Consider the following 18127-nt stretch of genomic DNA (forward strand, 5'->3'; position numbering starts at 1 on the left):
TATGCCCCAGTCCCAGCAATATGCCCCAGTTTCGTTTATGTGAGTAGGTAGGTGGCTGGGCTGTCACAACAGAAGCAACTCTCATTTGGCAGGTGTTACTTATGCACTTATGTCATCTTCTATTTTCTAGTTTTACTTTAGTTAATTTCTTTAGCTATCTTGCTATTTTCTAGTTTTAGGTACACCACCTTATTGGTTTTTTACTTTTATATAAAGAAAATTTGAAAGAAATGCTATTTTTTAAATTCACTTATGTACTTGCAGTGCTTGTTCTTAAATTAACTGTTGTTTTAGAAGGTCTCAAAATACATGAGGGAAGAAAAAAGAGGAAATAGTCTTGAAATACTAAGTGCTACTACAACTGTTTGCTGGGTCCATCCCATGGGTTGAAGAATCCTGGTGGTACTTGGGCTGCTGGCTCTGCTGCTTTATCTTAGGATTTGAACACTTTCTCCATGAGTTTTCTTGTGTTGGCAACATAAGCACGAAATAATCAGGCTGTCACTGTTCCTCAGATACACATACACACACACGTAAAGTGGACTCTCAGCAACCCTCAGCCATTCAGGTGAGAGCCGTTCACAAGGCAAGTCCAGCTCCCACAGCGACTTTGTCCTCACATCTCAGACTCTATGTAAATTTAGAAGCCTTATTACAACTCTGCTTCCACCCTTGCTTTTTGATTGGGGGTCATGTGACTGCTAAAATTGTTATCTGGCAGGGTTAAAATATGTTTAGTTCTGGGAAGAAACTCTATAATTAAGATGCTTACAAAACCCCAGTTCAGTGGGATTCCCTGGGATGTCTTGATGTGTTAAAGACCTAGAAAGAAAAAATCTTTTCAAATCCTGGAGGCAACTTCTGCTCATCTATCAGGCTGAAGGCCCAGTTGGATCTTGGCAGGACGCATTTTATCAGTTTGTTGTGACTTCAGGTTATATCTCTGGCCAACTTTGTAAATGTCTGAATTGTGTCTGTAAGTACCCTGCCCTTCTGTCCCCTACTTATTCCTTTCTATCAGTTACTTCCCAACAAATCCATCACAGATTTAACAACAAACAGCATGATTCCACAATCATCTTTACAAATTACTCATCTTTCTATTTAGAATGTGAATGCTATTACTTCACTTGGAACCCTAGTGCTCTGGGTTGTCTGCCACTGTTCATTACCCTGATGTAACTTAACCCCAAGCCCATACATCTCCCTGACTCTCCAAGAAGTCTTTCTTCAATATTCAGCCATGTTTCTACTCTTAGACCAACCTATAGTTCTCAAGGATCTCTGCACCCTCTTCCTTATCCACAAAATAGGAGTAATGAGTATCTACCTCATAGGATTGCTTTGAGGATTAAATGCATTAATAGACAAGATGCACTAAAAATGCTTGGTCCATTGTAAATGCTCAGTAATTATCTATTATTATCTTATTGAGGTAAATGTCTTATTTACTAAGACGCTGCTCCTGGTTCAGAAGGATTTGGTAAAGGAGGGAGAGGAGAGAAAGCAATGAACACTGGCTCTCTGATTTTTAACTTAGTGACTGGTACTCCAGTGATTCAGAGGAAAACTACATGCTTTTCTTTCAGTTCAGGTCTAGTTGGTTCAATTATTTGCATGAAAGGACAATAATAGCACTACTGTGTTTATTTTAAAAACAAGGTAGATCCTCCTTCCTCCTGGTGTCTCATGAGAATTATGTGGGAGTATGGGGACAGTATGTGGAGCCATCATGTTCTTTTTACCAAAATGGATACAGGACACATTAGAAATTCAAAAAAGAGAGACCTAGCAGAGAAATTGACTTAGGAAAAAACAAAGATAAGTTTAGCTTTCAGTTCAGTTCAGTTCAGTCGCTCAGTCGTGTCCGACTCTTTGTGACCCCATGAATCGCAGCACGCCGGGCCTCCCTGTCCATCACCAACTCCCGGAGTTTACTCAAACTCAAGTCCATCGAGTTGGTGATGCCATCCAGCCATCTCATCCTCTGTCGTCCCCTTCTCCTCCTGCCCCCAATCCCTCCCAGCATCAGGTAGTCACGTGGTAAAATAGGTAAAGTGAAACGAAAAACAAAACATCTGAATAGAAGAGTCTTTACAAAAACTAGGAGCCTGGAAGTCAAGCATAGTGACAGAAATCAGGATAAGGAAACAGATTTGGAACTCTTCAGTGGGCTAAATTTGATCTCTAAAGCCATGAGAATTAATGTCTCCCTTGAGAAGGAACATAGGCAGAAAACATGAGGCTAGGTCTCCCCACTTCTGCGTGGGATGTTTTTAAACTCACAGCGCTTTTGAGTTTGCCCTTTAACATTTTTTTTTCAGAATCAAGACAATGGGGACTATATGCCGGGCTCTTCTTAGGGGGCATCGTTGGCATTATCATGATTCTCCAAGTGGTGATACTACTGTTGAGAAGAAGAGGTAGGTGTCTGACAACAGAGATTCTTATCAGACTCCCTGTGGTAAGCAGGGGAGCTCTCCCCACAAGCACTTGCTCTCACCAGTTTGGCTTTCTGCAGGAAATAAGCGCCTTTGCAAAAACACCAAATAAACATATCCTGAGACCTTGCTTAATTCAGCCTCATTCAACATGTCTTGCTTGATCCCCCCACGCTAGTCTATAGGGATGAAAGGAAAGATGAACCACAGGTATATAACATAGGAGACATTACACAGATAATTTAAATTCAGTATGACAAGCACTGCAGCTGAAGTGTGTATAGGATGCTGAAGGGCTCCAGATAAGAGGCTGAAACTAGGAGCAGAATTCAGAGGAGCCTTGGATCTTGTTCAAGTGAAGCTATATCTGATCAAAAAAACCTTATAGTAAGGTGTTTTTACCCAAGGGTTGAAACCTTTCTATAATTTCTTTTTATGCTTAAGATATGTCTCTGAGTAAAGGAGGGGATAGTTGTTTCCAGGTGACTTAGCAATGGGGTAACCAAGGCACAGAGAGGCTAAGTGACTCCTGCAAGCTCACCCAGATGGTTGGTGAGGGAATCAGAACTGCAACTGTGTGTTCCAACTCCCAGGGTATGTTCCTCTGGGAAGGCCCACAGGTCATCAGAAGACAGCAGAGGGAACACACTTTACTATGACTTAGCACATGTTCTGACTCACCTTGGTCAAGTGTGCAATCCATGAGGTCACTTAAAGCCAAACTAAATAGTTAATGGAAAGTCACCCAGGGTAGACTGAAACAATTACGGTCCAATGACTCCCTTGAAGTTTCAATGTCTAGCGTTAGTATCTCCTGGCTTCTCCTCCACGTTGTCCTGTGATTCAATATCTCAAGGCCATATGCTCTCCTCTGCCACACTACCTCCCACCCGCCCACACCAGCCACAGAAGCTCCTGCTCCACAATCAGGACAGGTCCCCGGGCTGGTCTGTCCATGAGGAAGATAGAACCTCATCTTCACACCACTGATCTGATGGCCAGCGTCATTCTCAAGCAGATTAATGTTCTCCACATATAACCTTCTTGGAAAAGCCCTACCTCAGCACTCTGATGTTGGTTTTGCTTGTATAAAATAATCTAGGTCATAGCAGGCCACCTACCTTGTCTCATTTCCTCCATCTAAGAGGTAGCTGGGGAGGAACTGGAGGGGGTGGGGCGATTCAGACAGACATCACGACGAAAGCTTGTGGGGATGAGGCCGGGTAACCACTTTTGGCTAAAATGATAAAGAAGCACTGAAATACTAGCAATGAGAAAACTGAGATTCGTGCCTGCATTAACCCTGCTGGCGAAGGTCCTGGGATCCTAATCCACACTCTTTCCTCAACTACATCCTGCTGTCACGTGGTTACCTCTGAAGGGACTCGTGCTCCTCACCCCACAGTAATTCTCTATCACTTTTCCCAGCACACGTACCCATCCTTGTTTCTAATCACTGTGTATTCTTTGTAAGCCAGGAACACACAAGAATCTTGCCTTAAATCTGTGGTTAAAACCTATACTTAATTACTGTAACCCCATAAGACTTTGTTCAAGAGATTTTATCGGCCACGCCTACCGGTGTCATTTCCAGAATGCAGTCCATGTGAAGGTTTTCAAATGGACTCTGGAAATTCCGGGCCCAGGAGGTACATTGAGTAACAACAGAGATTTAGCCGTCAAATGCAGACTTTGCCACTTATGAGTTCTGTGATCAAACAGATAATCTAACTTCTCCTCTGCAAAATGGGGATAATAATACATACTTCATGGCATTTTTGTGGGGATTCAAGAGTCAATACCAGAAAGCACTGATAAATGATGAATTATAGATGGATAAATAGATGGATGGATACATACTTAACATACAGAAATAAAGTTTTTAACGTAGGCATTACTATTTAAATCCTATTGCCAGCAGAGGGCAGCACTGGAAGGCTCTGGGAAGAACACAAAGAGAGGATTTAAAGTATCAATACTTGAGGTTAGGGTGACATAAGACAACTTATTGCCGCAGGTAAGAGTTGAAAAAGAATAGTAGACAGTCCACTCCTTTATCTTACAGTGATGGTAAGAGAAGAGATCCATTGAGATGACATGTGTTATCTAATGTCACACAACTAATGAGGACTAGAAGGTAGATGCCGCCATTCTAAGGCCAAGAACTTTTTCATTACATCCTAAGGTCTCAGTGACTAGAGTTGAGCTGGCTCATGAAAACTTGTCCCTGCATTGAGGAAAAAAAGCACGAAACTGAATTATCTTGATCGACCAGTCTTTTTGAGAAGCAACGTTCAGCCTTTTGCGTCTCTCTGACTGTTTAAGACTGTCCCCTCTACTGTAATTTTCAGCGTGAGCTGACTGAAAGACTGAAAGTCCTTAAGGTTACTCTGTACCCTCTCTGTTCCCCTCCAACACCAAGGACAGTGCTGAGTGAGGGTTCTAACTGTACAGACACCCTGGATTTGAACTGAAAGGATGTATTTCACAGAACTAACTTGCAAGGCCTCTGTTATCTCCTCTGATCATCCCAATCTCTATTCTCCATTCCCATATCCAAACACGTGCACACTCCTCAGCCAGTTATCCACTCAGATCAAAAAAGGGAAGTTGAAACCACCAGGTAAGTAAGCACTCCATGCCCACACCCACACAGGAAAACCATATTTTGGTTTCTTTGCATTCTCTGAGCTTCTCCTGGGGCTGCCCATCATTTCCTCCCCAAGGGTCACACCCTCAAGCAGCACGTTCCACCACCTTTATCACGAACATACACACAAGGCCTTTTCCTTCCAAATAAAGGTATACCTCTCCTAAGTGCTATTTCCTCAGAGACATGTCTAGATTTTTAAGAGAATAAATTAACTGGTGTTAAAATAAGTCTTCCCTAAAGACTGTGATTTCCTCTGCATTAAGCCCCATTGCTTTTGCTTGGACTTTGCCATAGTCCCCAAAACAGGCATCCTTGCTTCTGTTTTTTCCCTCCATCATTCTCAATACTACATGATGCATGCAAAGCATACCATGAAACATCAGAAAGAATGAGATCGATCTACTGCTTTAGCAAGGAAAATGTCCTCAATATATCGTAAGGGAGAAGGTTGTGTTACAGAGAAGTGTGTATGGAATGACCATATTTGCATTGAAAAAAATCTATACAAGTGTCCAGAACCACATTGTCTAATTTGGTGGTCACCAGCCACATGTGGCTGTTTAAATTTAAATTAGTTAGAATTAAATGCAATTGTTTTAAAATTTTTATTGAAGAATAGTTGATTTACAATGTTGTGTTAATTTCTGCTGTAAGCACAGTGATTCAGCTATACATTTATGTATATTCTTTTTCATAGCATTGAAAGCAGTTTAAAATTGAAAAGTTGAACTGAAGGTTCAATTCCTCAGTTGCATTAGCCTCCATTCAAGTGCTCAGTAGCCACTTGAGAATTGTGGCTACCATATTAGATTGCTGATAGGGAACATTTCCATCATCAAAGATGAAGTTCTATTGTACAGAGTTCATCTGGAAGGAGGTACATCAAACTGTTAAAAACTATTACTTCTGAGAATGAAATCATACTGGTTACTGGGTGAAGAAGGAAGGGGAAAGTGCTTTTTGCTCTCCACTATTTAAATTTTTGTAACAATGAATTATTTCTATAGATTTAAAAAGAAAAAGTTTAAAACTATTTAAAAATTTAAATGTTCTGCAACATATTAATTTTCAGAGGCCTTGGACTTTGAGGGGAAAAAACAAAGATGGTAGGCATTAGAATGACATGGCAGCTTTATTCCAAATAGTCCCTGGCAGATCATTCCTCTTATACCCCTCCCACTACACATCTACCAGGTTCCCCAGAAACAAGGAGGTGAGAAAACTGTGAATGAACCTCTATGAACTGAAGAATACAAAAAAGGTGTAAATAACTTTCCATACCCTTAAAAAACTTGGAATTCTAATAGGAGACTAGATATGCACATCAAACAATAGGGATCAAAACAATCAAATGGCATATCAATTACACCTGACAATTACACGTAACACTATGTGCCAGGCACCATCCTATACACTTTACAGGCAATATCTCATGTAATCATCACAACAGCCCTGAGAGGCATGTATTTTGATCTCATTTCACAGATGGGGACATCAGGCCCAGAGAGATCAAGTGACTAGCCTAATGTCACAGGACAAATGTGCACGGGATCTGGGGCTCAGTGCTTTTTTCTGTGGCACTCCTGGGGTAGGTGGGTATGCACCGAGGTGCAAAGATCAGAGAAGTCTGAGCAGAGAATTCATGCTGGAAACCAGAGCGAGAGATAAACATTATGGTTTCTTTTCCCCAGGTAAAACAGACAATCACCAGCCAACAATGGAAGCAAAAAGCCTTACTATCTATGCCCAAGTCCAGAAATCAGGTGTAAGTGCTATACTTTCTTTGTCTGGGGCGAACCTGTCATGTTTCCCATGGACTCCTTGGCCAATCAGTTCATTTTGCATGTCTGACATTCATTGTTCTACATGAGTTATAAAGCAGAAGAAATTTGGAAAGCAGAAGGCAAGAACAAGAGCTCTCTAAAAGGGCATTAAACTTCAGTGTCAGATGGGATGATTTATTATTTGAAATGATGGGAAACACTGGTTTCTTTTCTAGCTATCTGTTTCTTCATAGGAAAAAAATGAGGACACTAGAAACATGTAGTGTATGGCTCCTTCCCCCTCTGGCATTTTAGGATTTACAGTTCCATGTTATCAAACTCTTTCCTTCTCTAAGGAAAAGGATGCAGCTTGAAGAGAGAGGGAATGGTTGAGAAAGGCTATTGTGTGACATGTTGGTCTGACCCGAGTTTAAGAGTTTGCAAACATCAAAGAGATAAAGAAGGAGGATCTTGAGGATTCTGACTAGAGAGTGGTTGGCAGATGGAAGAGGGTATGTAGGCAGGAGATGAAAGCAGAACTGTGATGGAGTGATGGTTAGATTGAAATGGAAGAGATGGGTTTTATTTTATTTTTTTTAATAAAAAGTTTTATTGGAGAAAAATAGAACCACAGGGAAAAGAGCACAGAAATTCAACTGATACAGAACTGAAAGTCACAACCACCCAATGTTGTTTGAGATTACTTTTCAATTTCTTAAATGGCTTCCCTCAATTTTTTAAATAGCCTTGCCAATTTTTTTCAGCTGAAATAGCATCAAGTTTTCAAAAAATTAAGAGCCTCAGCGAAGGGACCAGCTTTTAAGATAACAAAGGTGACACCAAGAGTATCCTAATAGGACCAATTCTACTGAAAAATTCCTGAAGCACATAACTGCTGAGTCTGGTAGAACAGTAGCTCAGAGACCATCAGGGATTAGTTAGAATACTGACTCAGACGGTCCAGTATGCAGAGAGGGCAAACAAAAACGCTGTATTTCCCTGTCAGATGAGTTCACGTAAGAAAACCAAGGAGGTGCTAAGAAAATACAGGCAATGGCTGCTCAAAATAATTAAGAAGGCATTCTAAATACCACATATTATTAGACAACCGTGTGTAAAGTGATGCAATTAGAAAACAGGCAACTTTAAAAAAAATATGGTCACAGGTCTTTGAGAACTCAAGAAAACAATTAATAGCAAACACAAGAGCTGAAAGTCTTCTCAGCTGAGGGTTGAAAGTGAAAGTGAAAGTGAAGTCGCTCAGTCATATCCAACTCTTTGCGACCCCGTGGACTGTAGCCCACCAGGCTCCTCCGTCCATGGGATTCTTCAGGCAAGAATACTGGAGTGGGTTGCCATTTCCTTCTCCAGGAAGAGTTGGATTTTAAAAAAGAGTCGAGATAAAGTTGAGGAGCAGATATGTTAGAAGTAAGAGGGTGGCTAAAGGATAATGGGTTAGATATGAAGATATTTTGTCTCTGGGAGTTGGTGATGGACAGGGAAGCCTGGCGTGATGCAATGCATGGGATCGCAAAAAGAAGGACACAACTGAGTGACTGAACTGAACTGATGAAGATATTATAGTTTTTCAGAACTGAAAGCAATTCTAAGTGATGTGTAACCCAGAATCTCGCCTTTAGGCTATAGGGGAAGGCAAATTCTTGAGTAAAAGATGTGAAGGTAAATACAGTTTTGATTAACACCTTGGGAAATTGCATCATATGACTGTAAATACATTTCTGTAAACCAGAGATTAACTCTTGGACAAAAATCTTCTTTCTGCTGTCCCCTAGAGGCCTGGAGGATTTATTACACAGGCCATGACCACCACTGAGAACCAAACTCCCTTTAAATATGAGTCCCAAGAGCAACCTCTTTTGCATTTACACTTTCAGGTAATCAGGTTCAAGTTTACCATGGTGCCTTCCCTATCTATTGTATCCCATTTTGTTAGCATCTCTCTTTTTACTTCCTGGTGGCTCAGATGGTAAAGAATCTGCCTGCAATGCAGGACACCTGGGTTCAATCCCTGGGTTCAGAAGATCTCCTGGAGGAGGAAATGGCAACCCACTCCAGTATTCTTGCCTGGAGAATTTCATGGACAGAGGAGCCTGGTGGGCTACAGTCCACGGGGTTGCAAAGAGTCGGACATGACTGAGTGATTAACAGCATGACATACATACTAAACAATACACAATCTATCAAGTGTCACCTCAATGAATTATCCCATCTTCGTATCTAATAAAGTCTTCTCATCTTGTTTTCCTTCAAGAGTTTTGACTATCCTTGTCCCTTTGTACTTTCATATATATTTTAGAATCAGCTTCTCAAGCATCACAAAAAGAGGAAAAATCCTATTAGGATTGCACTGAACCTGCACATCTATTATATTTGAGGAGAAATTATATCTCTCAGTATTGAGTCTTTTAGGAACATAAAACTAACCCCTAGATCAAGGAACAGAATATCATCCGGACCCCTAGAAGACCCCTTTGTATGTCTCCTAATCACTCTCTTCTCTCTCCTCCTCAAAGATTCCATATCCTGACTTTCTAAAAATAAAGTTTACTCTTTTTTTGGACTTTATAAAAGTGGAATCCTACAGTATTTTCCCCCCCTATGTCTGGTTTCTTTTGCTTAGTATTACCTTTATAAGATACATCCATGTCTTTGATCTTAGATACAATGCATTCATATTCATTGCTTTATGGAATATCGATGTATGCATATATTAGAGTTTATTATTCCAATTAACTATTGATGGACATTTACTTCATTTCTAGTCTGAGGGATTATGAAAACTACAGCTATTTGTATTCATATGTGCACTTCTTGGTAGATATGTGCACATATTTTTGTTGGGGATATGTCTAGAGGTAGACTGCTAATTCATACAGTATACATGTCTTCATATTGACTAGACAAGGCCAAGCTATATTTCAAAACATGTATATCAATTTACTTTTTTACACCTGTATACCAGAGTTTCCGCTGTTATACATTCTAATCAAAACTTGGTGGTGGTGTTTTTCAATCACTAAATTCTGTCTGACACTTTGCAATACCATGGACTATAGCATGCCAGGCTTCCTTGTCCTTTGCTATATCCTGGTGTTTGTTGAAATTCATGTCCATTGAGTAAGTGATGCTATCTAACCATCTTATCCTCTGCTACCCACTTCTCCTTTTGCCTTCAATTTTTCCCAGCATCAGGGTCTTTTCCAATGAGTTGGCTCTTTGCATTAGTTGGCCAAAGTATTGGAGCTTCAGCTTCAGCATCAGTCCTTCCAATGAATATTCAGGATTGATTTCCTTTAGGATTGACTGGTTTGATTCTTTGCAGCCTAAGGAACTCTCAAGAGTCTTCTCTAGCACCACAATTTAAAAGCATGAATTCTTTAGCACTCAGCCTTCTTTATGATCCAACTCTCACATACATACGTGGAAAAACCATAGTTTTGACTATATGGACCTTTGTCAGCAAAGTGATATCTCTGCTTTTTAATACATTATCTAGGTTTGTCATAGCCTTCCTTCCAAGGAGCAAGTGTCTTTTAATTTCATGGCTGCAATCACCACCTGCAGCAATTTTGGAGCCTAAGAAAATAAAATCTGTCACTGTTTCCACTTTTCCCTACTATTTGCCATGAAGTGATGGGACTGGATGTCATGATCTTAGCTTCTTGAATGTTGAGTTTTAAGCCAGCTTTTTTTCACACTTCTCTTTCACCTTCATCAAGAGGCTCTTTAGTTCCTCTTCTCTTTCTGCCACTAGAGTGTTATCATCTGCATATCTGAGGTTGTTCATATTTCTCCTGGCAATCTTGATTTCAGCTTGTAATTCCATCTAGCTCAGCATTTCTCATGATGTACTCTGCATATAAGTTAAATAAATAGGGTGACAATATATAGCTTTGATGTACTCCTTTCCCAATTTGGAACCAGTCCGTTGTTCTATGTCCAGTTCTAACTGTTGCTTCTTGATCTGCATACAGGTTTCTCAGCAGACAGGTAAAGTAGTCTGGTATTCCCATCTCTTTCAGAATTTTCCACAATTTGTCATGATCCACATTGTCAAAGGTTCTAGCATCGTCAGTGAAGCAGAAGTAGATGCTTTTCTGGAATCCCCTTGCTTTCTCTAATGTCTGATGAATGTGGCAATTTGATCTCTAGTTCCTCTGCCTTTCTAAACCCAGCTTGTACATCTAGACATTCTCTAGCAAGCTTCACCTTGCTAGCATGTGAAATGAGTGCAATTGTGTGGTAGTGGGAACATTCTTTGGCATTGCCTTTCTTTGGGATTGGAATGAAAACTGACCTTTTCCAGTTCTGTGACCACTGCTGAGTTTTCCAAATTTGCTGATGTATTGAGTGCAGCACTTAAACAGCATCATCTTTTAAGATTTGAAAGAGCTCACCTGGAATTCATCATCTACACTAACTCTGTTCATAGTAGTGTTTCCTAAGGCCCGCTTGATTTCACACTCCAGGATGCCTGGCTCTGGGTGAGTGACCACACCACGAGGGTTATCCAGGTCATTAAGACTTCTTTTGTATAATTCTGTGTATTCTTGCCACCTCTTCTTAATCTCTTTTGTTTCTGTTAAGTCCTTGGCATTTCTGCCCTCTCTTGTGCCCATCCTTGTATGAAATGTTCCCTTGATATCTCCAGTTTTCTTAAAGAGATTTCTAGTCTTTCCCATATTACTGCTTTCCTCTATTTCTTTGCATTGTTCACTTAAGAAGTCTTTCTTATTTATTAGTCTTTTGAACTTTAGTCATTCTGTTGGATACCTTTTTATAGTTTTCTTTTGCATCCTCTAATTATCAAGCAAGTTGAACAATTTTTCATATTGTTTATTGCCATATTAATATCCTCTTTCTTAGAGCGGCTGTTAAATCTCTTACCCATTTTTCCTTTGAGTCTCAGTCTATTTGGGGTGGGATTATCATAAGATACTTAAATATTTTTAGCTTTTTGCCAGTTATATGTTAGCAGATACCTTTACCCATCTTATGGCTTGCCTCTGAAATTTCTCAGAGATACATTTTGATAAAAGAACATTCTCAATTTTAGCATAGAACAATTAGTAATTTAGTAATCTCTTCCTTTGTAGATAAAACTTTTTGTATTCTGGTTAAGAATTTTTGAAGATATTCCAGTTAGTCTTCTAAAAACAGCGTGGTCTAACTTTTAAACTTTTGTCTGTTATGTACCTGAAAATGATGTCTTGAGGATGGTATGAGATGGGTTGTTTTATATTTCTCCATATGGATATCCTATTGACTGTATTTAAAAGACTGTTCTTGACCTACTGCAGTCCCATATCATTATAAATCAAGGGTCCATATATGTGTGGATCTATTTTGAAGTTCTCTATTCTGCTCCATTGTTCTATTTCTTTACACCTGCACCAGTACCATACTGTCTTTACAAACCTGTGCTTTCAGATTTATTATAAATCTATGGCTCACATAGTAAAGAATCTACCTGCAATGCAGAAGACCCAGGTATGATCCCTGGGTCAGGAAGATCCCTTGGAGAAGGGAATGGCAACCCACTCCAGTATTCTTGCCTAGAGAATCCTATGGACAGAGGAGCCTGGCGAGCTACAGTTCATGGGGTTGCAGAGTCAGACATAACTGAGTGACTAACACCTTCTTTCTTTTCACTTGTTCTTGTTCTTCTCCAAGTTCTTGACCATTTTTAGTCCTTTGCATTTTCATCTATATATTTTAGATTCAATTTTCAAGATCCTCCTAAAAATTTTGTTGGAATTTTAATTAGAACTGCATTAATCAATTTGAGAAGACCAAGTATGTTTTAACATTGAACTTTAAATTCACAAAATGTTATGTCCTCTCCTTTATTTAGATCTTCTTTAATTTCACCCAGTTACTGCTTGAATTATCTTCTACAACATTACTTCCAAAGTGCTGGCTAGCTCCTTTTTACTAAAATGATCTTTTACTAAAAGCATTACCTGGGACCTAATTAAAAATGCAGAAAGTTCCCACCTCAGATCTTCTGAAATGGAACCAAACTTCTAACAAGATCCCTAGGAAATTCTTATGCACATTAAAGTGTGAGAATTCCTGCTCTACCCCAACCACTTCCCGTAGTGGGGAATTCACTGCCTCTCAAGACAATTCATCCCACATTTGAGCACCTCTTACTTCCCTGGTGGCTCAGATGGTAAAGAATCTGCCTGCAATGCAGGAGACCTGGGTTCAATCTCTGGGTCAGGAAGCTCCTCTGGAGAAGAGAATGACAACCCAGTCCAGTACTCTTGCCTGGAGAATATCATGGACAGAGGAGCTTGGAGGGCTACAGCCCACGGGGTTGTAGAGAGTCAGACACAACTGAGCGACTAACATTTTCTTTCTTTTCTTTTACTATTAGAAAGATCTTCATTATACTGAATCAAAATCTTAACCCTAAAGCTTCCAACCTTGGTTTAAAGCTAAAGTACTCTATAGAACAATGTAATTCCTCTTCTACATGGCAATTCATCAGATGTATGAAAAGAAAGATCATGTCACACCTTGAATCTTCTTTCCTCTAGTAAACTTTTCCAATTTCTTATCTCTTCCATCAGATGACAAGATTCCAAGTTCTCTCCCAATAAAACCCATGAGCTTCAGCGTTAAGTCTTTCTCTATGTTCAGGAAAGGAGAATATAACATCCTACACCAGTGTCCCTATGTATGTTGAAAGGATGACTTTCCAGGCATCATATCTGTCATCTCCATCTAAGAGAAATGTGATCTCAGTTAACACCAACACTGATTTTGTCCTGGTATTGTAGATTTTAATTCATTCTAAGTAACATTAACAAACATCGACTGAAGATTTTTGTATGCCCAGCACTGCTTTGTAGGTAATGCAAAAAAATATATATAGGCTATTTGTCAAGGAACTGATGGCTTGTTTGGAGAAGCAACATATAAATATAACAGAGTGTCTTGTGTGCAGTGTACAGTTAAGTGCCATAATGTGAGAATTAGACTTTAAGTACCTAAGGAATTTGAGTAAAGGAGAGGTCATTATAAGTTGGGGTAACCAAAGAAGAACAGCATGATGGAAAGTACATGTGCTTTAAGTTAAATCCTGGCTTTAATACTTCTTGTATGTGCCATTAAGAAAACACTAAATTTTTCTAGACTTTAGCATCTTCATCTATGAAATGTGAGTCACAATAGTATTTAACATATAGAGTGATTGTGAGACAAAAGGGAAGATACATGTGAAGAACTTTGTGAACTTAAAACACTTGCATATGTATGGTTATTATTAAGCTCGATATTTAGATAGGAAAGTGAATTGCTGAGAAGCCATGAGACTGAGGAACAGCAGGACCTCTGCATATTGTGAGTGATGTGTGTGTGTGTGTATGTGTGTGCTAGTCACTCAGTCGTGTCTGACTCTTTGCAACCAGATGGACGATAGCCCGCCAGACTGCTCTGTTCATGAGATTTCCCAGGCATTTTCCCAGTATTTTCCAGAATACTGGAGTGTGTTGCCATTACCTTCTCCAGGGGATCTTCCCAGGGATCCAAACCTGGGTCTCCTACACTGCAGGCAGATTTTTTATAGTCTGAGTATCAGAGAAGTCCTATGTAGGTGATACAAGTGAGACTAAAATACTGTGTAAATCTCATTCTCATCGGCTATCCATGTAAGAGCCACACCAATTTCAGTTCACTATGAGGAAGACTTTAACACAGCTGAGAAGTGGTAATGGGAAATCAGGCTGCCTCACAAGGCTGTAAGTGCCAAGATGTCACTCAAGGAGTCTTAAGCAAAACCCAGGGAATTGGGTTCCTGGGAATCCGTGGGAGAATTTTCACCTGAAAAGGACCAAATGACTCCAAAGATCTTTTCAGCTCATAACTTCTTGATTCTGTGCTTCTGCATGAGGAGAATTAGGTGGGAAATAACTCGATGCTCAACTAACGTCTTGTCTACTTTGTTTCCCTTGTAGTCTGTTCAGAAGAAACCTGACCCTCTGCCAGCACAGGACCCTTGCACCACCATTTACGTCGCTGCCACAGAGCCTGTCCCAGAGCCCGTCCAGGTGAGGCGTTGCTCTGTAAAGAGGGGATAGGTGGAGGCAGGAAAAGGGTGGAACCTGTGTAGAGCTGAACGCAGATCCTAGCAAGCACGTAGCAAGGAGCATCTGCAGCCTCGACTGCAGGGCTTCTGGGAAAACCCTCATGGCTTCTCACGTGCAGTTCCTGCTCGCTTTCTCTTCACCAGTGTTTCTCTGAGAGCTGTCTAAGGACCACATCAGAATCAGCTGGCATATTTATTAAAAATAAAGATTCTGAGAACTTCTCTCTAGGATCTGTTCAATCAGAATGTCGATAGCAGGTCACCAGGCATCTGCACATTGAAAAACACAACATCTTCCAAGTGATCCTGATGCATGCTTAAGTTCAGGAATTGCATCTTGAGTCCAGGAGTTCTTAAGTCCAGCTGCACATAGCCAGGGGAGCTTTGTAACAATGCCCATGCCTAGTTCCATTCAGCCCTATTTATCAGAATATTTAGGAGTAGAGCTCTGCAAACGTGTAAAGAATATGACGCCTAGCCCACCAGTTTTATTCTGTTGCAATATCAGAATGGAGTAAGTTTACTTGATAAATATCTTCCTTTTACTATATGAACAGGAGTAAATTCTGGGCTGAAGTCTTGGCTCCAATTGGGCTTTATTAAATAAAGCATTTTAGGAGATAATGGAGGATCAAAAGACCACAGAAATATCTACTTTTACCTATTTTCCTCAAGCCTACTGTACACATACCCAGCAATGCCTGGAAGGATGCCTTGTCTCCATTTTGAGGTTTAGTTACAGAACACTCCTATCCAAGGGGAAGGAAAAACATAAATCTGACTTTTAAAGCTTTAAAAAAAATCACATAGATTTTTAATGATGTTTTCTTGGGGAACAAATACCACACTTGGTATATATTCACATTTTACAGCAAAACCACCTGAATTCCCCACTCCTGTCTCTTTGTGTCTCTGATTCTTGAATCTCCTCTCCTATGAGAATTCTTTGCTCACAGTCTTCATCTCCTCCCCATGTCTCTCCCACCAGAACCACTTCTTCCTTCTCCCTTTAGGTCTCACCGATCTTCCCTTTTTTAAAACTTGGTACTTTAGAACTCTCTTGGCTGCTCTAAATTGAGTGCCAGTCCTCAGATGACTGGGTGAGTTCTCCTTGTCTCCCTGCTGGCTTGCATATGCTTGAAGGAAATCATTTTTAAAGTCTCTGTTGAGTTTGTTAATACATTGCTTCCGATCTATGCCCATCTGTGGGCAGGCAGACAACCTGGGGACCTGAGTGCTGCCTCTAGCTCTATGGTTTCCCAGAGGTCTTGTGGTTAGTACTGTGCATTCCAATGCAGGGGATGTGGACTCGATCAATCCCTGGTTGGGGAGCTAAGATCCCACATGCCTCAGGGCCCAAAAACCAAAACATAGATCAGAAGCAATGTATTAACAAACTCAACAGAGACTTTAAAAATGATTCATATCAAAACGATCTTGACAAACCCAGCTGTGACAGATGCTGAGCAAGTGGCAATGCTACCTGATTCTCGAGAACCTTTCCTTTTCCTGAGCATCACACTTTCCATTCACAGCCTGTAAACCTAGTGCTGGACCCTCCACTCACAGACCTGTTCTGTTTTCGCCCAGGAATCAGGCTCCTTCACAGTCTATGCCAGTGTGACGCTTCCAGAGAGCTGACATCACAGACTCAGTGAAAGGACTTTCTGAAGGAATATAGAAGAGGCAAAATAAACACTGAACTTGGTCCCGGATCCCAAGTATTCTGTGACATCTGCACATGTGCCTTCTTCTCGGCCCGGCTCCCCGGTGACACTTCTTCCACATCTACCTGTGACATGGATACAGAAGCGAGACTTCCCAAGCGCTTAGCCTGCTCTGCAAGTGGCACAGGCTCAGAGCAGAGAGCTGGTTGATCTAACTTTACATCTCTGGGGTGTGGCAGATGAAGTGGATAATGCTGGTCCAGTCAGCCTGGACCTTCAGGTGCCTTGCCTTTTGCCACAGCTTGATGACAGCTAAAGGCAGAAAGCCAGCACAGGACATCTAGGACCTATCTCAGACAGCTGACCACCAGCCACAGAGTCTGGAACCGCTTACACCTTGGCTGCCTGTACTCAGTCTGGGAACTGCTTGTGATCACCAAGTAGATTTCATCAAGGCTCTGTGCCTCAGTTTCTCTCTCTGAATAGACAGTGAAGGATGAATTCCTCATTGTATGTAAAACACTCTGACATTATTTTATCAAAGAAGCTATTAAAGTATTTTATTTGTAAAACCTGGAAGCTAAAGAGTCAATAAACTAAAAGCATGATTTTGAGGTCTCTGAACTTTGAATAACAGGATGAAAAAAATCTAAGATTCTTAAGAGTACTGTTATGTGGAAATGGCAGTTGGATTTAAAGAAAATCGGCCAGTGTTTGGTGATGCTATTACAAAGAAACTTGATTTTCACTTCCCAAAATGATTTTTAAATCCTACTTCTCTATTTACTCCATTGAGCAACAAACCTGGAGCCTTAACTAAGACTGCAAACTGACTCTGAGACCATTTTACATCCATGGCCTCATGTCTTCAGGGTCTCTATCAAACAAGTCTTAATCTTCGCATACCTCTCCTCGCCACTAAACATATCCTGAAGTAGAAAATTAACATATTTTGGCCTAAGAGTTTCAACTAATTGAATACTTAATAGTTTAAACTATAGGCTGCAGACAGAAAGAGCCTCTTCCAGTGAAGTCCTATTTCCCTTCTATTCTCTGGTTTCAGACAGGCCTTCTTGAATTTAAGCACTTCTTCTTTCTGATAGGGTCTTGTATGACCTCAGCGAACACTTTAAGAAACTGCCAACAGTCTTACAACCACATGACAAGGGTCACCAACTTTCCAACCCAAAACTCTGAGGTCCTCATAACCTTATACTTTACCCTCTCTAGTCAATCAATTCACATTTTAGCTCTGCTGTTCAGTGCATCTCATTTCTTAGAACCAATTCCAGTAGTATTCCAATTTGTGATGAACAGGAACTGACACTGAATTTTTTATATAGAAAAGGAATCTACTGAAAAGATGCTGGTTAGTTCATAACTACTGGGAGGTTCTGTAAAATGATGGCTTGAAAATGAGCAAGAAGAGGGGAGACTTTGGCTGTGGTTAGGAGTACAGCCCAAATAACAAAACTGGCCCAGAGATG

General features: G+C 40.5%; 1 protein-coding gene across 1 annotated transcript in view; it reads left to right on the forward strand.

Annotated features, from left to right (window-relative positions):
- SLAMF1 (signaling lymphocytic activation molecule family member 1) overlaps positions 1-17211 on the forward strand; it is a 39969-nt gene extending 22758 nt beyond the window's left edge. The window contains exons 4-7 of the mRNA XM_065925336.1: positions 2325-2423; positions 6786-6859; positions 14843-14935; positions 16564-17211. Of these exons, the coding sequence (XP_065781408.1) occupies positions 2325-2423; positions 6786-6859; positions 14843-14935; positions 16564-16614 (317 nt within the window). The 3' untranslated portion in view covers positions 16615-17211. The remainder of the gene's footprint in view (positions 1-2324; positions 2424-6785; positions 6860-14842; positions 14936-16563) is intronic.
- Positions 17212-18127: the final 916 nt, after the last annotated feature.

The sequence above is a fragment of the Muntiacus reevesi genome, chromosome 1, assembly GCF_963930625.1.
Source record: "Muntiacus reevesi chromosome 1, mMunRee1.1, whole genome shotgun sequence".
Lineage (NCBI taxonomy): Eukaryota > Metazoa > Chordata > Mammalia > Artiodactyla > Cervidae > Muntiacus > Muntiacus reevesi.